This window comes from Rhopalosiphum padi, chromosome 4, assembly GCF_020882245.1.
Source record: "Rhopalosiphum padi isolate XX-2018 chromosome 4, ASM2088224v1, whole genome shotgun sequence".
NCBI lineage: Eukaryota > Metazoa > Arthropoda > Insecta > Hemiptera > Aphididae > Rhopalosiphum > Rhopalosiphum padi.
The window spans coordinates 4,318,006-4,341,799 of NC_083600.1; the positions used below are offsets into that span (position 1 = coordinate 4,318,006).

Below are 23,794 nucleotides of genomic sequence, written 5' to 3' on the forward strand. Positions count from 1 at the left end.
TTACACTGCGACCTTTTTTTTTTACTAAAAAAATGATCCGTAGAAAAAACAAACTAGGTATTTAAGCTCTAGTTTCATCTAAACATGACATAACTAGTTACTGAAAGTATAATATATACGCAGTGTTGGCATGGCACATTTAAGGTCTCTAGAGAATTTTTTCAAGGGGTCCCATACTTAAAAAATACAAAAGCTTCGAAAAACTAATATTAAAAAATATATTATAATATGTATATTTATTATAACGTTAGTATAAAATTGGCCATTAATATTTATATAAATTACATTCAATTCTGTGGTAATATATTCATAGAAATATTAAAAAGTTATTATGAATTATAAATATAAATATTCACAATTCAGTTTTGATTATTTTCTGTATACATTTATTTGCTCACACGAATAATTTAGTGATTATAATATGATATTTTATTATTTTACTGCAGTCAGAAATAGTCAACTAAACAAAATTATACATATTTTGTCTATTACTAAATAGTAAATACACATACACAAAAGATAATCTGTTGTTATATTATGATATTTTATTAACCTGGAGACTTGTAGGAACCCTCGCAGAAACACGACTGGAGGAACTAGCCAGTCCGACACTATTTATACATACTACATAAATTATTATTTTTGGTATATACGAATAACACAGTTATATGAGTGTAATAATTTTATATCAATTTCAATAATTCTATTTGACTCTTCACTAAATATGGCGGGTGGTGACCATTTAAGATGTAAATATTATATTATAAGTTTTTTTTGATGGATTGAATAAGTAAATAATAATAATAATAATAATAAAAGCAATGATCTAAAAGTAACTTTTGTTATTCCGTGAAAGGTATGTAGTGTGTTTAAAGCTGTCAACAAGTGTCTTCCAGTAGAAATAAGGGCAGGTGTTGGCGTATCATAGATGTAAGACGTACATTTTGATCAATGAAGTACCTATACATTTAATATTTTGATATATTAAATTTAACTACGATTCGAGCGTGACATACAGTAAAAGGTAAAAGCCGTCAAACATGATGTTTGTGTATGTATTTATAAAATGGTTAACACCTTAATGGATCGACGATGAACACGTACAAAATAATGTTATGCATGCACACAACTCCAGGATAACAAGCTTTTATTAGAATGTACAAATTTATCATGTATGGTTGATAATAAGATATATCCAAATGAAGAAATTACACGTCATATCAAAGATTATATAAATTATATTTTAATTATGGGCAGAAGGGGCAGGGGTTATGAGTTTGTTTCTTATACGGAAGGTTAGGTTTAGTAGTAAGTACTTTATACGGATAAAAAAAGGAGACGGCTCTTTCTCTGTTGTATCAAGTTAAATTCAAATAAAATTGATTTTATGATGTGTTATATGATATAGAAAATAAAAACAGACCATTAAATGTTACGAAAAAAAAAAAACGAACCCACGTCATAACGTCGCATTAAAAATGTCATGAATACAAAAATATTGTGATGTTAGAAATATGTAAGAATACAATATATTTATAAATTTATAATATATTATGTATAAGATCTATATTATTATTAAATTGAACATTATTTTTTATCATATACGTACTAGGTATATAATCATAGTTAATAATTAGAAATAAAATAATAAATAATAATTTTGCGTTTGATGTTGAAAGTTATGCAATATTTCACGCGGCTAACAGTAACCGTCAATTGATGAAATTTCATAATTTTCACATATATTTTTAAGTCTAATTTTAGAATTTTTGTATTTTTTCATTGTTTTATACCAGATATATACTGTTTAACTCTAAAATAGCTCTAAACCTTTGTTTCCGAAAAAAAATTGTTTCACTAGGTTATGAGAGGTCTGAAACATTAACTAAAAAATAATTATTTTTAAATGTTATATCTCTGATATCAGAGTCGGTATGCGTTAAATTAAATGATTATCAAGTTGAGAAATTTTGAAATACTTTTAAGTCTTACCCCATTGCTTCTTTAACTACACCATTTGCGATATTATGGTTATGATTAGAAGTATAATATAGATATTGGTTTGTTATATTATAATCGAATAAAATGATATCTGGAATTATTTTGCTGTTGAGTTTTTGCTATGATTGCAGTTTATACACTGCAATTTATTATCGTAGATACTCATAGTAATCTAATCTAATCTAATCTTTCTAAGGATCGAATGAAAACCACACTTGTGAGCTACATTTGTGACTGCGGCTATATTTAATACCTGTGACACTTTGTTTCATTAAAAATAAATTTTATCGTGACATTTTTGCTGTGATATTCTGACCACGACATTCGACATTTTGACGGGACAAAAAAAATTGATTATTTAATATTGAGCTTATATAAATACTTTAAAGTATATTATATTTTATAATGTTTATGTAATATATTTTTATTTTTTTCAAACAAATGTATTCTGATGGTTTTTTATTTTGAATTAACAATTTTTTGAATTAATCTACAATGTTAAAATAATGTTTGCAAACTATAATAATGTTTTTAATAATCCACGTTTTAAATTATATTTGTTCATTTCATTACAATTATAAATACATTCATATTATATTATTCAAACTTTTGCCTTTGCTTAGAAAACAAATATAAAAGGATGTGTATTTATAATTTTGTAATCATTCATTTTCATATATTTTTTATAAATAAATTATAACATAGTAAAAAAATTAACATCGAATATAAACAGACAAAAAAAAGGATCTAAAGGAAGATATATATATTTTGTATATTATATAAACAACACAACTAAAATTCTATAATTTGATTAATAATGCAATATCAATTTTTAACGTTTTGCCAAATTGTTTCTATAACAATATCGTATAATTTACGAGTTATCTAATTAGTAGCAAAAGAAAACATAAAAAATTGTAAATGTTGATTTAAATAATTATGTTATCTAAAGTTATTTAATTTATAGTTCTAAAAAAAAACAAAATCTGTAGACCTAAATTAACGGGCATTGGAACCAGAACGTTATTATTAAATTATGGAACTGAAACCTCATAAAAAATCCTTGTTTCAGTTTTTTGGGTTATATTGATTCCATAAAAACAGTCTGCTTTGAAAAAAATGTCTATATTGATTCTACTGGCTATTGTTCATAATATTTCTAATACTGTTCATAGCGTTTAGATTAATTCTGTTAAATTAAAAAAAAAAAAAAAAAAAAAAAAAAAAAAATGGTTAAAGTGGTAAAAGTGGTCTTGAAAAGTTTGAAAGTCGTAATATTATATTGTAAATGTATAATAATATATTTAGTATAATTAAAATAAATTTAGTTTTATATAGTCTTAATATTAATATCTATGTGACATGTGTAAATGTGTATAAAATATATTAAAAACAAATAAAAATATTTAAATATCTAATTATTTTTGGTAATTTATGGACTCATGTTTTAAATAAGTAAACAAACTTAGAAATTATTTCATTATTCAAATTTTTAGATAAATTTTAAATTCATTTTTTTTATATTTGTTAAATACACTTATTTTTCAATTGTTTTTGGTTATGTATTTCATTTAGAAAAATGTAACTATTGTTTTATAATTTTGTATTTCAAACATGTGTAAATTTAAAAATGTATGAATGGGCCTTCATAAATTGAGAATATAATTTTGAATTGAAAGACTCATTGAGTCATAGTTATAAGAATTACGTTTTTATAAACAGTATCTATTAGATAACTAACGGAGTCGATAAAAATCAGCGGAATCCATATATGTCAATATTTAAGAATCAAAGTTATACCAAAATTAAAACCAATAATGTATGGTATAGGTTGCTTTGGATTTTACTAGTTTAAGTATGTTTAGTTTTTGTTTAATATTCATCTAAGCCTATGCATGTCTTATACTTATGTGCTGCGTTAAAATAATACAATTATTTATCGATTCTTGTTGGACTCCCGACCGAGCAACACACTTTATCGGTAGTGGTGACAGTGTCACAGCACAAGCTCGATTAATAGTAGACAACATTTCACAGTTATAATAAAAATTATATTGGAGATTAAATTATGATATACACTAAAAAAAAAGCATTACTCATAACGATTAACATTCTGTTAAATACATTGAGATTAGATATGCAAAAAATCCCTTTCAAACTAACTCATAATATACATTTTTAGAATCCAATAAAAATCCATTAAAAGTGACAATTTAAAAACAATTTTATTTCAAAACCGACCAACTACTAATGATATTAACAAATCTCTCAACACCTCGAATGTACTAAAAGAAAATGCTCGGGTTCAAATTTTTGCAGAAACAAAAGCTAATTCTGCACTTTCTAAAATAAAACAAGATGTAATTATTTATTCAAAAGACGGAATTAAACAAATCCGATATATTATCGTACTGAATCATATTACTGAAGCAACAGACATTTGCTCTGCTTCTCGAAAATCTAATAATATATTTTACATTTTTCTTAAAATCAGCAAAAAGCGAATGTCGTAATTAATAATAAACCCATAAATACGTATTATATGTTATCAAACGCGATACCTCGTTATTTCTTATATGTATTATTATTGACGCGCTCGACAATTTCGAGATTAAAATAACCATCATGGCAGTAATAATGGCTGGTTTTCAGCTTGATCAATTCTGTCATATAACAAGTTTCCGTAGAAAATTATTCATAAACGCTGACGACTTTTTGAAACTCGCAAGTTCAATCCCTGTTTCGATTACAGTTTTCCGAGATAACTACACTACACATCGAATATTCGTCACAGGTGACACAGTTACCTGCTTCTCGTGTAAACAAACTTGTCACCTGTCCCCATATAAATATAAATATATCAATCTAACATTAATGCTACTGGGCACGCCATAGAAAGAGCAAATTAATTATAGTGTGTCAGGTATTTAAGGTTGCGATAATAAATTATTACAGAACGAAAAATACGTATAAATAATGACGTTTATTTAGGAACACCTTTACTTGCAAGTTGTAACAGAATTGCCTCATAATCTTACTTATCACCAATATACTACATTTTTACTGCCTTAATACTAGGTACAGTTGAAGACTTAGCAGCTGAAAAAATCGATTGGATAAATAACGGCACAAAATACTCCAAAGTCCAATAAAAATCTAATTCTTTGACCAGAAACATATAAAAATTGATGATTTAACTATCTAACCACTCATTTAAAATTAAAAAATATTAACCAACAATAGCATAAATAATACAATAATATCCGTTATTTAAAATTTGAAAACATTATCATCGTTTGTTTTAATTTTTTTTATAATAAAACATTTTAAAGAGTGTAAAAATGAACTTTTAGTTTAACCATTAGTTACGTTTTTAGGTTTGTAATTTCGTACTATAAATTTCATAATCAATAATTTTAAATTCAAATAAATATATTTATTTCTTTTTATTACACATATTTTAAACAATTTAAACTCGTTTTTATTATCTAATTATAAAAGTGTAAGAAATGGTGATATAATGTGAATTAATACTTTCTTTAGATTATAAGATAAAAATAAATAAAATAGTTTAAATTATATAATTTTTACATTTTACAGTGGAAGAGAGACCCAAACATTCGGTAGTGAATAGAAATCCACCAGGATGCCAAGCAAGTCGAAGGATATCAAGAACGAGTCGGAGGAGCAGTTCAATTGGCTGCCGATCGTTAATGATCGGAAGGCGATCGTCTGCTGGCCTTCTAGCGTGGACTAGTTGTCAGGATCCATCTAGGGTAAATACAAATTTAGTGACTATCTAAAACCAATTACATCAAAAGCTATTAAATTCATTCTTTCCTATATTAGTTTTTCAATTTCAGATTTCATTCTGATTCTATATATGGGTCTTTGTATGTACTTATAGATTTTTCTGTAAATTACATTTTATATATTTGGATTTTGTTTTGCATTTTTCATAATATATTAGAAATTAGTATAAATCAAAAATATGTTACTCAGAGGTATATATTATTATGTATTTATATTTTATATAATATTATATATATACATGATTAATGTTAAGATATAAAACATGATATTTTTCGTGAATTTCAAAAGTCGTTAGACAAAAAACAAACTGGTCATTTAAAAAATAAATATAATTAATGTCGTTTGCGGTATCTCATCTATCATAAATCATTGAATTAATCCTTTTTAGTAAAAAAAAAAAAAAATTGTGTGGAACTTTAAGTAGAATAACAATTTCTTTAAACTTAATTTTCCGAAAAGTGAATAGTTTCATATCGACCGGAGTCGCATAGCCGTAGCTGATAATAAAAACCATTAACCGAAGTAATATCATCCGTATTTTTGTTTAGAATCCGTATCAAAAAGTCAACGAAAATAAAATGTAAAAAAAAACTTCATACGCTAGATAAGCGCAAACAGTGCGTATAATCGTGTTCGGCGTGAAAGTCATTAGAGGTAATCCGTTTTGTTAAACTCAGTGGCCTTCTCATTAGCTTTTAGAACCAGGAAAACCAGGCATAGTTTAAGACTATAAGCCCTTCCTGTCCCGGTTTTCACTATAAAGATACCTACCAAGACACTAATGAATTGCAAACCTTGAGACGTTTTCAATACCGTGAATGATGTCGTATCAATCATGATACTCTGGAAGTCTGGCGTAAACATGCTGACATCTTATGAATGGACGCGAGAATGTAGCCCAAGGGTAAACTTTGATCGAAACATAAAAACCTTTATAAATCTAGAAATAATACTATGCAAATATCACACACAGGGTAAAATATTTTTAAAAAGTTTGAAAAAAAAAATAGTTTCCGGTTACATATTATTGTTGTTATTATGTTATATGTACGGAACATTATAAATTGTGAAATATAACAATATCGATCACGGTATATTATTTTTGAATAATTTTTGACGTATCATGTTATGTTTTAATAATGATGTTAATTAAATTAGTTGAGCGGTTTTTCAACAAAAATATTTTGTCCTTTTTGTAAGTGTGTAATCATCTAAAAAGAAATATGCGCACAACAATACGTACTTTATTTTTAATTTAAGGTACTCATCACAGTTTTTAGTTATTATAGAATTATATTATGACGTTTACGAGTTTTATACCTTCTCAATATCAATTATTGGTTAAATCCATCCAAATTAATTTAATAATTTAATTAATTTAGTTATAACATATTATTATTGTGAATTGCATATAATTATCAACTAAAAGTGCAAACACACACACACACACACACAACCGTACAATATATGAACAATTCAATACACATAACATTAACTGCAAATAACTATAATAACTAGGAATCGCGTGAAATAATAACAATGACGCCTATAATAATATATTCAGCCACGCATTATATATTGAAAATAAACATAATTTATCGACGACGAGTATAATTTGCCCGCAGGACGTTTGGATATTGATTATATTATTTTATTCTGTCATCGACTCGTAAATGAATATTATACCATCTTTGAACGTTGCACGATATTTTAAACTCTTTTTGATTAAATACATTTAAAAAATGTAAAAGGTTTTACGATGCCAAATGTTGTGGGTAATAATTTTCCTCTAGTGATTTGAGGGGAGGTCTATGGGAAATAATTAAATGCACTGCACACGTTACGGTCTCGATTCAATTGTATATGTATATTGAACCATATTTACTTCTAACTACTTCTGTACTTATACTATAATATTTAGTTATCGATATTATAATTAAATAACGAAACGTGTATATATGGGTGTACATTCTTAACAATTGTTTCCATTTTATAATTCACATTACACAGGTTATATATTATATTATAATGTCTGACGTCGTAATAAGGACATATATTACACATAAATATATAATGTAATGTAATGTAATATACATTGTGCTCAGCGTATTAAGTGTTTATGGCGTCCATATAATACTAATATAAATCGTAAATTTTCGAGCGCAGTTAGAAAACACAATAATATATCGAAGGCGGAATGCTGCTGCCACGCAATTCACACACACACGAATTTATATTTGCGTGTACGAGAGCCAAGTCGTTCGGAATCGTCGGAGGAGAATTTGTCGTGGATCGCAGTGTGGCGGAGAGGGCACCACAATAAACGCGACGACCCGCCACTGGGGGCGGAAAAAAAAAAATAAATAAAAACGTCATGCAAGGTTTATAATATGATTATTATCACACGTCGACCGTTATATGTCGTCGTATCATCACGTCGGTCGGTGTTTGAGTCTGATGTAATTCCAACCGATCGACACGTCACAATATCGCAGCATCTGTCGATCGCTGCCGTTTATAATAATATAGGCTCGGCATATGTGGTGCGACAAAGGCGTCTTTGAGGGATGCTGACGCGGAGCGATCGCTTTACCCTTGCGTCTTTTTTTTCTATGGATAAAATGTTGGCTATATTTTCGTTTATAATAAATTCACTTGTTTTTTCTCCTTCGATTTTTCCACGGTTTTTTTTTTCTGTATAATTATTTAATCGTGATTAATCAACTGTGTGATGGTTAATAAAACATAGTGAATTTTAAGCTGTACGGACATTAAAAGTGCAATTATTTATGCAAAATTATATTAAAAAGCAAAATAATTTCGCAAATTATTATCTATACATTTATAATTTTGTACATTTAAACAGTATAAATAATAGTCTTGCGAAACTATATCATCTGGAATCAACTAGATTTAGGAGTATCAGTCCACACGGTCAAATTTGTATTGTAATGATCTATATAAATATATAACTATACAATAATGACTAAAAATGTCTTGAAATTGAAAAAAATGTATAACTAATTGATTGATTTTTAAGTTTTTAACTTAAAGTTTTTTTTTTTAAATTTAAGTTTCGATATCTGTAGATACAGAGCTTTTTAAAATAATTTCATATTAGAAGTAATAGATGTATGAAAAAAAAACAAAATAAATAGATGTTTAAGTCAACAATAGTGTTATTTCTTATACAATGGTAAAGTATCTATCTGACCGAACGAAACTTATTCAATGTCACAATAGATACTCGTTATATAAATTGTACGTATTTTTCCAGTATTTATTTATACAGTAATTTATATCATAATATTAAATCTAAGCATTTAGTTGTTAATGTTTGGGACAGTCGGTATAATGTATATCGTATTAATCATTTTATTATACGTAAACAATTATTTACTTGCTGTATTAAAAATTATGTTCAGTTACCTCTCGTGGTCGTCATGGTTACCAATCTTATCAGTGTATCGTAAATATAAAATATCCACAAGGGGAAATCAATTACTATAGCAAGTATCGATCGTAGTTCATTTATTTTTTATGTAGTTAATTGTTCGAAAACATAAATATTAAATGAGTAAAGAGAATACATTTTACGAAAACGTTAACTTCCTGATTTTTTCTACGTGTAGTTAATAGGCCTTTAATGAAAAATAACTAATGATTATAAATGTAATACTGCTTGATAACATTTTGCGTCTGGTTCTGCTGTTCTAGATGATGATATATTAAGGAATTTAAATTAAAATCATCATTACGTAGAATTGTGTTTTTATAAAATAAACGATTTTACGGGTAATCGCGAAAACGTATTTTTCAAAAAAGCTGTTAAGACATTATGCAGATATTAAAAATGAGTGGAAAATACAGAATTTTATACGCACTGTTACTGTATAAAACTTTACCAAATCTACTCATAATGAAGTAATAAAATAAATTATGTTATAATAATTATATTATTTGTTAAGTTAATTTTCAACTTGAAAAAAAAACATTTTTTTTTTTCAAAAATGATTGTCCTGTTGTATTACGCTATTTATGTCATACACAAACAAGTCCAATGTGTCGACGAAATAATATAATAGTTTTTAACGTTACGTGATGGAAATTTGCACAAACTCAAATAAATCAGATGTATGTCTAACATTTCAATCTCTGCTAGTGACGGATGAATTATTGAATTTTCATGAACAGTGGAAGTTCTATATTTTATAGGTCAACAACTAAAAATACTTTTCTGTCCGTCAGCATTTCCCAAAATGTTTAATGTAACCATTATATTTTATAATTTGTATGATCAATTTATTTCATAAAGTAAACATTAGAATTGTCAATTTACGTACACATTTATTGATGCTATTTTAATATCCTAATATTTATGTACGGATAAATACTAAATACATATTATATAATATTTATTTATAATGTCTGACATAACGTTTATCCATTCTTCTTTGTTAGTTTACATAGAAAAACAATTACAGTCTACCTACTCTATTATAGGTGTGATATGTATAATCAGATTTTATTATTTAAAAAATTATTTTCATTATTTTTAAAGTCACAGGGTCTGGCGCAATTAAAAACGGGATATCTGTTACGTTTTAATTATGCTTAGAAATAATTAAATAGTATCATGATTATTGTTTTAAACGAATTTAACTAAATTTATAATTTATATATGGAAAATCTGTGATTGGGTCTGCAAGTAAGCTATTATATTATAATTTTTTTTTTAATAAATTGTTATATTAAAATACGTATTATTGATAGGAATTTAAGATTAAACTAATCATTTTTTTTATAGATTAATATAATTTGAATACAACATATTATTTCTTATTTCTTATGTACCTAAGTAAAAAGAATATAATATACACGTTCAAGGTATTTTTAAAATATTTTTCGTAATTCAATGCTCATATTGGTTAGATATCGACGTGTGTTAAATTTTTGTAGTCACTTTTGGGTTGGAAAATAGTTTCAAAAGATTTATGTTTTATGAATATCATTTATAATTAGTACGTTATTCGAAGGAGTTGTGTTCAATTTTCTCAATTATTTTCTCAAAACGTTAATAAAAATGATTAAAAACCATAGTAAATTGTTATAAGAAATGTTGGCGGCATGGTTTAAATTTAACTCTATGTTTCCACCAAGGTGAGCGAAGCGTGACGAGTGACACACACCAGACAGTTACAATTTACTTTAGTGCCCATTAAAAAAAATTCATTATTATTATTGGTAAAATTATAATTTTTAAATAGCATTTTTAATAACAAGTTGTAAATTATATTGCTAAATTAATTATCCGCAAGTACTGGTAGAAAATGTAAATTACACAAAGAAACCCTCAAAAAGTAGATAATCTAGTTTTTAATGTTAAAACTTTATAAAAGCTTTTGTTAAGAAATTTTGAATGAAAAATATACAGTTCTATAGGAAATACACAAACTTCACTGTCATATGAACGATTAATCAATATTCATATTATTATAATTTCAACAATGCTTTAGTGTACGTACTACGTTATAATGTGTTTTTTGAGACCAGCATGTGTAAGCTTCGATTAAAATAAATGTATAACGTATCTCTAACAATAAAATTAGTTTAATTTATGGTTAAAAAGTAAAAAAGGGTATATTAAATTTAAATTTGTAAAATGTAATATTGAGATCGACTTATGTGTCATTGAAAATACTTATATTGAATTGAATGTGAAATAAAAATAATTTATAGTTTAAAATATAATAGAAATATTAAGTGTTAACTTTACATATACGTATAGACTATAGATATAAATTTACATAATAAATAACAAGGGTAAAAATCCAAAACTTACCTTTAAAAATATTTATAAAATCAATTTGATATCGATTTTTATGGAATAGAACTTCGAGAAATTGATCGACATTGTTAGAATATATTAAAACGTACTGTTAACCGGTCAAATCCGTTTTTTAAAATAAATGATTAATCAAAACAAATCATTTGTATACATAGTATAAATGATTAAAAAATAACTTAACCTTTTTTACACATAAAAATGGTATTAAGAATAATCAAAACGTACTTTTTTGAATTTTATGCCAAAAGTACTATTGTCCGTGTAAAAAGAACAGGCACCAATCAATAACTGTACTAAATCGAATTTTTTCCGTAATTTTTTTTAAAAACGTAGTTTATTTTATGTTACGCCAAAATATTGTATTGCCTGTGTTGTAGGTATAAGGAAATAAACTAAGTAATCCAAAAAGGACTAAATTAATAGAAATAGTACGTTTTAGATCATTGTAAATTTTAAAATGCCAAAGAATAAGCTATATGTATATATTTAAAAAATTAATATACATATTTTTTTAAATCACTAAAACTCATTTTACATTGCATTTATTGGGCTTCAATTAACTTACATTGGTTATAGAAGAAGAGATACAGAAAATCGTTTCTCCTGAAAAATCATTATCTTGACAATAGTATATTATGGATTTTCGCCCTTCATATACACAGTGTGTATCTGGTAGAGATGACATTATATTTTAAAATCATTTCAATGTAAAACTGTCAAATCTTCCAGATAATATTCGCTATGTATTTATTTCCTAGTATTATTTATTTATATTATACGGAGTTATTGTCATGCTATGTGCTTTATAATATTGCGTTATGGTAGTTTATATTTTTTTTTTTTTACCTTACCGTGTGATTTATTCATCAGTCATCATATAAATTATATGTAATATTGCAATATAATAAAGTACACTACTGAATTTGGCACATTATGTAATATAATATTACATAATAATAATATGTTGAATGTTCTTTTGTGTATTAATATTTTGTTATACTTTTAAGTTATATACATCTAACGTTATTTATCAAATTTGTACCTATGTTAATGTTTCAGTGTTTTATATGAAATTTTCAAGTGTAAAGCCCTTTTATCATGAATAATGTTTAAATGGAATAGAATATAAGTTTATATTGAGAATTTTGATTAAAAGTAATTTTATTGTGTACAATTCACAAATAACAATAATCATAACGATAAAACGTAATATACTAATATCCAATAGATTTGAATTAGACAATTTATGGTATAAAAATTATTTATTAATAGTGAGATATGTTAATCATATTATGTGAGCATAAATAGTTAATTTATTATTTTAATTTTTCTTTATAAAGAATATAACACATTTCGAATAATGATATAAATGTTGTGATATTTCATGACTTATACGCTGTTTGATTTATGTTTATAAACATATTTATTCTCACAAGCAAAGTTGTATTCAAAATACAATTTTATTATATTTCATAGACCTATTGGATTTTATAACCTTTAATCTATTATCGGCACACGCGTAGTGATTGGCTTCTGGTTTTCAAAAAATGAAGTACATTATATTTTTGAAAAGCAAACGTACGATTTAAATGTGTGCTCAAACACTGGAGAAACCACGTACTCAGCGTCTATGCTCATCGGTTGTCAGAGGGTGTTGCGTTTTGGTTCTTAGCATACTCCGAGGCCCAGAAAATAAGCTAATCTATATGTTAATTTGGTTTAACCCAACCTAAAGCAACACCTTACCCAAGACTTCACGTCTTGTTATGCCAGAGTATTTTTGTATTTATATAACAGAATATTATATTTTATGCACGCTGTTTGTCTTTTACCAATCTCGAATTTATTTCATCGAGCATTAATTCATTGTATTTATTATTTAATAACGAAGAGTAAAACGATTTAAAATTAATATACGAGTATACTATATTTTTGATGGATTGTAAGTTAAAAATCTGTTTACAAACATTATTATTTACATGTATTGATTTAATGTTTTATTTGTATATATAGATATGTTGTGGAACGTCTTAAATCAGTCGAAATGATTTTAATAATTAGTGACTAGCAAATAATTCGTTGGTTCATTGTATTGATATAAAATTCTTTTTTTAAACAAAAACCATATTTTTATTGTAAATTTTTAATCCGATTTTTTTTTGTATTTGTGTATATTAATTGAAATTCAAAAGATTAGTTTCTGTATTATTGCACGTTATGTACTATATATTTTATGTAAAAAGGTCAAAAAGGACAATGGTATAAATTATACATAAATTAAAGATTTATAGGTCCTATAATATCCTTATTTATATATTTATTATCCTTATAGTGATTTAAAGATTATATTAATTAATATCATGAATAAACATTAATATTTTATAATTTGTAAAAATTGTCCAAGTATAATAAGTAATAAAATAAATAAGTTCTACTTTTATTTTATATTTGGTGTCAAACCCCTTTTAAGTATTAATATGTTTAGTACATAAATAGTTTAGTAACTCAAAAAAACTACTCGTTTGAATTTTGATTTAGATGCATCAGCATTTTTAAACAAATCATCTGCTTAATAATTTACAGGAATAACAGAAGTATTTAAACAATTATTTTTATCACTACTGAATACTCTTTTCGATGATATAAAATATCCAAGTATCTAAAAATATGGGTTTAAAGTGTACTAAAAAATGTAAAAAAAAATAGAAATTTCAATAAAATATACTTTATTTTAGGGTAAAGGGAGAGGCAAAGCCAGTTTGGGAAATCATCCTGTGTACTATTGGATTGTATATGATTGACAACAGGATCGGAATGCTATTCGTTGTTGTTCGTTTACTATATACCACGGTTATCTACTCTCGGCTACCGTATTGACTTTTCCGATCAACAATATATTACATAAGATGTTTGATTTGATTTCTAAATCACGATTCGCTCAATGCTTTTTTTTATTTTATTCAACCTTTATTTGTGTTATTTTGCTGACCATAAAATGAGAAGTTTAAAAATAAAATTCCATTTAGACTTTTGCATGTAACACGCAGTCAAAATACTTATAATACTATATTTATATTTCAATTAAATTTGTGATTATGCAACAAAAATATAAAATAATACTTGTTGAAGGGTTTAAAAATACCAGTAGATTCTTATTCAAATACAATTATTTGTCATTGATTTTAAATTAGACAAGTGATGTATACTTTTTAAATATATGTTTATCACGATACTTTTTCTAGTAAATTCATAATATAATGCACTATATTAATCCAAATAACTGACTGCTCGATCAAGTTCTGTTACAAAACAAATGTAGTTGTGGTAAACACAAAATAGGTATAAAAACTAATATATTTTTAATTTACCGTCCAAGTCATATTTATTGTTTACTATCCATTTTTTTAATGTATTTTTCACCTCTTTATACACTTCAAAGTGGAGAATTGTTTGGTTTTTGAACAAAAAGTAGAAAAAGGTAAGTATTTTGATATTTTCAATCGGTGAATTTTGTTATTACTATTTATAGTAAATATGTATTAAATGATTCAAATGTTTTAAGCGAAATAATTTAAAACAGATTGCAAAATAATCGTGTTTCCGTTCAATTATCCTTGTCTAATAATGTGTAATACGTTTTGATTTATTTAAATATTAAATATGTGTTCTTTAAAGTACATTCAATTAATTGAATTTTAGATTAACAATATTTTCTGTTTGATTATAAACCATCAATCAAACAATAATTATAATAATAAATATTTTTACGAACCATGATGATAAAAATTTAATATAATAAAATACGAAGCATTAAAATTAAAAAAAAATATTTATTATTTTCAAACGAACAATTTGAAAATCAAGAACGAAAATTGACAAAATTCTCAAAGAGTATTATAATACACCGATTTTTTTTTAATAAAAACGCAATATTAAAACGTGACAAGTAATAACAACTCTTACGCGTAATCAGAAGTTTGATCAAATAAATGACTAACGGTGTAACGCGTAATTGCTATCGTTAATTGTATGAAATGTAAAATACAATTACGAGAGAACAGCTTATTGTAACGAATGCATTATGAACACGCGTAGGTATAGTATTCTATGGCATTTTATATCGGTCCAACGAAAATAACAAATTCCGATGTCATTGTTTATTACGGGCAAATTATACTAAATACGATAAACCATTATGCAAGTACAATAGTACATACGTACATTGTACGTCTACAGAAATATTTCAAGAGGGTTTTTAACAACAAATGATCATTTGAACAACCAAAATGTTTAGATTTATTATTGAAAAATATTCCATCAAAACAATTGAATCGTTGATATCTGATAATTTATTTAATCTTTTTTTATTTCGTGTACATCGCAGTAACCAATTATTATTAATTAGTTTTTTCCGACTAAAAAAGTTTATTCTACGTATTTGACATAAAAAAATAACGAGATATCGATAAAAACGAAAATAAAATGCCAGCTCTAATATCAATTTTGCTGCGCCGAGCGATTTTGCGGTTTCATAAAAGTTGTACAGTAAAATTATTTAACCAGGACATAATTTTGGTCGCGTTAATGTATTATATTTTGTAAAAGGACGAAAAAAATAATGAGAATGTTTATTATTATTATCACTCCAGTTGTATTAAGCCGTGTAAATGATCACTCTTTAGTAGATCTAATTTTCTTATGCAAAAATATATTTTTTTGTTTGAAATATCAATTTGACAACTAAAAACTAAATATTATTTTATCTCGCCGATTGTTATAATAGGTATTGTAATATTTTTGTACGATAATTTTCGTTAAATATCGTTTGGGGTAGTCTAAAAATGTACAAATTAGAAATATACTAATATATTATAATATGATCCTTTGTTATTATCAAAGATAAAAATAATATATAAAGATTATAGGCTCGGTATTATCGTCACGTAATCTCAAGTATAGACGAGCATACATATTGGCATGGTGAAATAATTAGGTTCGTCGGCAAACTTACGGAAAATCCTTAGCGGATAGTATCACGTACCAAGTCCCATACGAAATGTTTTGGCATATAATTATAATAAATGCACCTTAAGTCAAAACCAAACATCTTCGAGAGTTCCACCATCCTTTAAAAACTTTTTAGTAAATATAAAAATAATGACAACCCTACATACCTACAATTATTTGGTTTAAAAAAAAATCGATTTATGAAAAGAAATTCGGTACTCGAAGGTTACAATGTATAAAAAACATCAACCAAATATTTTGAGAAATCGTGCAGTGTTTGTAACCATCTTATATTTTAGTCATACATTATACATTATAAGTATACCTATCGTATATTGGTATATACGTTATAAAGTGTCTCGGATTATTTGTCTTCGTTTATACTCTTTTGGCGACAATAAATTATATTACTCATCCACCAGTCTCTTGTTGTACCTACAATTTACATAACTATTTGAGCATTTAATGGATATTACAGTAATATTCAACTTTGAATATTTCCATAACAAATTGCTATGTAACACTGTTTTTACAAGAATCACAAAAATAAAAATATTAACTTTAAGCAAACCAAAAAATATCATATAAATTAAATTATTAACCGTGGTTTTAAAATGAAGTTATAATTTTCCAAAATAATAATTAGAAAAAAAGTTATTGACGAATGGCGGAAACAAAAAGGGTCAGAAAATCTTGTTTAAAATGTTATAGTTTTTCGTTTTCACTCTGAAATTGCAGCAGTCGATATGTCGATCTGAGTTGACGTTGACGGTCGATGCTCGAGAAACGTAATAATTGGTCTAGTTCAAAAAGAAAAGTATTCTCGACCACGTTGTATCTATTAGTACGTGGAAAAGTTTCAAAATGTAATTTTCCAAACTGTTGAAAACATATTTAATGATGTGGCGCAACCATTATTACCAACTTTAGATGTATTCTTCTAAGAGCTGGTACTTGAGGGTCTACAAAATGATGGTTCTGTATTTTTGGTTTTTTTTTTTCCGAAGCTACATTGTAGGTCAAAAGATAGTCAATTTGTGGTTATTTAATATTAAATACATTATTTTTTAATACCAGTTGAATTGTATTCGTCTTATATCTCTGCGAGCTGCAGTGGACCCAATCCGTAAATATTGGAAATGAGTTAAAAATTCAAATTACAAAATATTTCATATTTAACAAAATATATTGGTATTTTTAAATAATAAAAACAAATTATATTCATTATAAGTTTTATTCAACTAGTGATAAAAATGCTTTCAGATTGTCGTGGCATGTCCGAATGTGGTTAATTATACAACACTAATGGAGTTATAATTTAATTATATGCAATTGTGATCGTGGATAATTATAATTCATAATTTAAGCAAATGGAAAGTTCTATTATACGTTGCACGGTCAACGAACATTAAAAAAACTAAAGAATTGTTTAAGATTAATACATATTTATATATATACATAAAAAAAAAAAAATCGATTTATCTTATTCAAAAGTCTCTTCGTATCTGAACCCATCATTAAGCAAGAAAATGCAATTGAATAACTATTGGACGTTTAAAAAATGTAATGTTTAAAATGTATAGTCCATTAAAATGTAACGGGAGACTTACAAATTGAATGAAAAATTAAATGTCCTCGGAAAAAATAAAAAAAATATATATCATGGATTTAAAATATTTCTATCAATACGTTAAGTATCAACAAATGGTGAATTAGTAGTAGCGTATTAAAGTATACTTAAAAACTTTGTTTTGTTCGTATGTCTTTATCATACCTAATATTATGTAATCGTAATGCTAATATGAGTTTCAGCAAGCTCGTTCGCTACATTTTGACATTTTAAGACACGACTAATTTTTGAAAATTTGAGACGTCACGTACATCAATAACACGTCATAATAACTTACAGCTTGTAATAAATATTTTTAACATACAATTTTATATGTCTGTATAATAGTGTACTATTATTGAGCGAACGATAAATTATTATTAATCGTTATTTAATATTTTTTTCATAATTAAAAATTTTAATTACTGATTTAGTATACGCGCATTGTCTTACTGAACACTCAATTTGAAACAAGCGGAGTGGTGTTTTATCAAATATCTTCATTTCCATCCAATTGAATTATAAAGTTTATTTTATTAATGTTAAAAAAGAACAGTACGCGGCATATTCTTCGTTTACACAACTCTCTGTAGAAACTCTTAGTCGTGATTTAAAGCCGGACACCGAGGAATAAATTATATTGGCAGTGAAAACTTTACCAGCCCTCGCGTTGTATATATAGTATAACGTGTGGGCGGTGAAAAAGAAAGAGGGTTTGATTCACGAGTAAACGTTTCAAAACGGAGCCAAAATATTCGTACGAATAACCAGTGTATACCCATGGGCGTGTGTATGTGTGGTGTATTTTGATTTCGTCAGACGTTAGGGAGATGTTTTCGGCGGCGTAGGTTTTTTTTTCACCCCGCACAGTGAGGTTTTAAAAAGTACAAAGATAAAACTAATCTAAACTTGTCGCGTGAGAAATTCCTTGGAGTTATGAAAACCGGACGAGTGACTGTTCTCGATTTATCGCGTGCAGCGCTTACACGCGCACATATACATAGGTACACACGCACACTAGTTGTCATGAATTTTTTAGCGTGTAAAATTAATCTTTTTCAGAAGGATGGACGGTGTTTACCGCTCACGTTGCGTAAAATAAATATCAAGTAAAAAAATTAGTTTTTTTTTTAAAAAAGGCTAGGACATTCTATATATAGGTATATACGCGATGTTGATATACGCATAACGGTTACTACTTAAAGTCGAACTTTTTTTAATCGTTTCCGAGACTTTCGTGTCTTCGAATGATTTCTCGTTCGCTTTTCGAGTAGTTCGCATTATACATTAATGTCTGAAACGATTTTCTTTTTCGTTTCAAACGGCGTATCTAGATAAGGCCCCGACAAACAACAGTGATACGATATTTACAGGGCGCACAATAATTATTGTCGTTATCGAATAATGAAACAATCGTCAAAAACCGGTACCACCGCAAACCGCGATGGACCAGAAGTGACTGGATCGCGGCGAGGAAATAAACGAGATTTTTTCTATTTGTTTATTATTATTATTATTATTATCGTTGTTGTTGTTATGTCATTTCGTTCGTATACATATATATTATTATTATCTTTCGTCGTACACAAAACGTCGCCTAGTATATCATACGGTATTCATGCGGGACTTATTTCACAGAGAAATACAAGTGCACGAATCACCATTGCCAAAGAATCTGTAATCGGATGAATGCCGTTTGCCCGTACAATAAGACCGTATCGAGACCGTAGAGCAAAATATCAGACGTCTCTTCGTAAAATAAGACGTCGTTTTTAACAATAGCGTTTTCTGTATAATCCGAGCACAATGTACACGATAATTTAATCGAGTATTATGACGCATGTACCGTAAAATGCATGACGCACTATGAATTTAAATTAAATTATTAAATTTATTTTTTTGCGGTCTGTCCCGACCGAAGACTTATTTCTCCTATCTATTAGACACTCTAATAACTGATAAATACGACCATTGCCGATGGAAAATGATTTTCCCGTTACACTATACCCCGTCATAATAACAATAATAATATGTATACATAATATATAACAATATGAATATAATATATATTGTGTATGAGGTTGATGTACTGCACGCGGCGTTCTTACCATATCAAGCCGGGATCATTATATAGCTACGTGGTCTGTCATACCTTGTCCAAAAGTTAAGCTCATCTCGACTTTGCAAATTTCCCGGTAGGTCGTGGTTACAGCGCATCATACCATAATTACAACGGTCAATCAGAATGTGATAGATTGCACACGACACGACATACGGCGTATGGCTCTGAATCCGGCTTCATTGTTAACGAAATAAATGATTCAAACACATTGACGAGTTTCTGGTATTTTTTGTTTGAATATTATTTATTTACAGTATACGGGTTAATTGTTTCAATATATATTTTTTGATTTTTTTGAATAATTTCTCACAGAGAAACATAATAATATAACCAACGAGTAAGTGTACTGAATGACTAGTAATGAAATTAATATGATTTATTATTATTGGCAAAAGACTTATAAATTATAAGTTGTAATATTTTTTTAACATTATAATAACCGATAATATTATCAATCAATCGTGAATTATATTGTTTAACGCACATTATTATTGAATGAAATTACCGTCCAGTTTCGTGTAATATATTACAGGCTGTTGACTTTAGGATTTTGAAATAACCAGAGTGGTTATAATAGCTGTGAAATGTATACATTTTTAGTTTTATTGATTTCATACAGTTTTTCTTAGTGATAAAAACTTATTTGTCGAAAAAAAATTCATAACCAAAATTCACCTGATCATGTGGTTTGTTAAGTTCTGACACGAAACATAGCATGTGAACGGTTAGGAACATATTATGTAAGTTCTTGCTGAAGAAAAAATTCGCGTACGTAAGTTCCTATACGAACAAAAATATAACAAGTTAAAATATGTTTACAAGTTAACACCTGGTACTGTTTTGTTTTACAGTGACCGCATCAAGCGATCACTGCTAAATAATCCCCTCTTGTCCAATCGTATCTTCTCTTAAGAGATAACATAAACGTGTTTTCTATTTTGCTACATAATTTATTTTAGTTTTCTAAAACTTACTGACAAAGGCTTAATTATAAATTATTATGTTACATATTACATAAATGTTTTCTTAACCCAGTTTTTGTGTTTACAACAAGTTGCAACAATCCAACATACTATCCGTACCCTAATTGCATGCATATATTATATTGTTTTTAATCCCATACTATGCACTTTAAACTGTGTCATTGTCGAATAGCATACAAAAATAAAAAAAGTTTTATTAGAATATTAAACATGATATATATATTAAGAAAAAAAAATGTTACAACTTACAAGTGTTAATTTACCTGATAATAATCTATCATTTTAGATTTATTTACTCGAAATATAAATATGTTTTTAAATACAAGTAAGATATTTGAGGGTATAGAAATTCAATACTTCATATTAGGTATATGTACTTAATCCGTTGATAGTAATTTGTTATAATGATTAGGTTTTAAAGATTAAACATGTGGTAGTTTATAATAATATTTAATTTAAAAATTGCTTACAATTTTTCATGTTATAGGAAGTAGAGGGATTCTATCCTTTTATTTAGTAATTTATCAATATTTCAACATTTAAAGACTCAAAAGTGATGTACTTTTAGCTAGTTATAAGCTACCTACTACTCTTTTATTTGTTATTCCATTTTTTTGGCTTTTTTAGTTAATTAATTACATATTTTTTAAAAATATCAACTATTTAATTAAAATCTATCTCTGTAATATAAACATTAAAAATTAACTTGAGGTGGTCTTTGTATATTTTGTATGATATATTATTTTTATTTGTATTTCAGTTTAAGGAAGGCAGTGTGTATTATATCCAATCATTTTTTTACACCTACTCATTTAAAAAGTTATCATTTGTATTGAAATAATGACAATTGAGTATTATTTTTTTCGTGTCTTTATCTTGTTATAAAAGAACATAACTTTTCTGTAAGATTATTCATATTTTTTATTCTACTCTATTGGACAATAATTTCGAATAAAAAATTATGATTTGTTAAAACCTTTTTATATTCTTTTATTCTATTTTTGTCTGGTAAAACCATCTTTCTTTATTCGACTTACACAGTCTTTATGTTATTTCAATAGTTTCATTTCATTTATCGAAATAAATCCAATTAATATTTTGAAATTAGTTATTCAAGACAATATTTATTAGTCAATTCGAACTTTGAAGTCATTGAAAATTAACCTTAAAAAAATATTATGTGAATACATTTTCAACTATAAATATATTTTTAGTTTTATGTTACGAAGAAAATATATAGGTATATAAATAAAATTTTAAACGAATTTGAAAAAGTATCTAAAGTTATATTAGTGGCAAAATAGTGAATTTACGTATTATAAGATAACGTAGGTAACATATACCTGCCCTATGACACTCTACTCCATTGCACTCCACCACAGTTAATTAACTAGGTATTAACTGGTTTAAAACTTGACTTTTACATATTAAAATGTTCAGAAAAATAGTAAGCTTTAGAATATGGAATTAAAATGTACTACATAAAGTATTAAAAAACATATTTTATTTAAAAAAGTACTATGTTAATCGTAATGATTGAATTTATTTTTTACGATTATTATAGTGTACGGATCGAGTCAAAAAATAAGATATAGTTGGAAACTGAGACAAAGTAGAAGTTTTTTTGGTAGTGGTTATTAAATTATAGAAGAGCCGGTGATAGTATTAGTTCTTGAATAACTCCAGATTCCAGCGAGAAATGTTGTGATTTCAACATCCATTTGTGTCGATTATTGCGTCGATTTTCGATATATGATTTAAAAGATAGGAAGTAAGAGAGGGGTAATATGTTTTTTAAATCATGTACAATATGTCAGATGTGATTAATATTATGCTTAATCGACATCTTAAAAAACTATGAACAGAATATTCATATTATATATAGATATTTTTTCGAATGTGAAAGAATGATATAGATTAATCGATGTACTTGATCGTTAGTTGAATGGGAGTAACGGTACCAGGGTGTATATTTGATGATTTATTTCTCAAATACGAGTATTTTTAATTATTAGAAGTATAGTTATATATTCGCCGTATATTATTTACGAAAAATCTATTTTTTTTTACTAAGGATTTGATTACCCTTAAATAACTTGAAAATAGTGAATATTTTTAAAAATCTATTTGAGAATCAAGTCAATGTTTTTTTTAAATGATTTAAAACTTGTTACCCATCTAATAAAATTATTTCTATACATATTAGGACTATTCGAAAAAATATTTACCTAGAATCATCCTGTATTTTAATTTATGTATATATAGCATTTTTATTAATTGAAAATGTAATCAGTGGGTAGTTTCTCTTTCATAATTGTTTCATTATTATTTTTTCTCAGAGATGTATACATATAAATAAATTGTATGCATGTTTGTCGTGCCTCAAGGTGCAAAATGAATATTATAAAAAA

The 23,794-nt window shown here is 26.5% G+C and overlaps 1 protein-coding gene across 1 annotated transcript in view; it reads left to right on the forward strand.

The window, feature by feature from the left end:
* LOC132929375 (uncharacterized) overlaps positions 1-23,794 on the forward strand; it is a 208,479-nt gene that overhangs the window by 11,019 nt on the left and 173,666 nt on the right. The window contains exon 2 of the mRNA XM_060994694.1: positions 5,602-5,777. Coding sequence (XP_060850677.1) covers positions 5,602-5,777 — 176 coding nt within the window. The remainder of the gene's footprint in view (positions 1-5,601; positions 5,778-23,794) is intronic.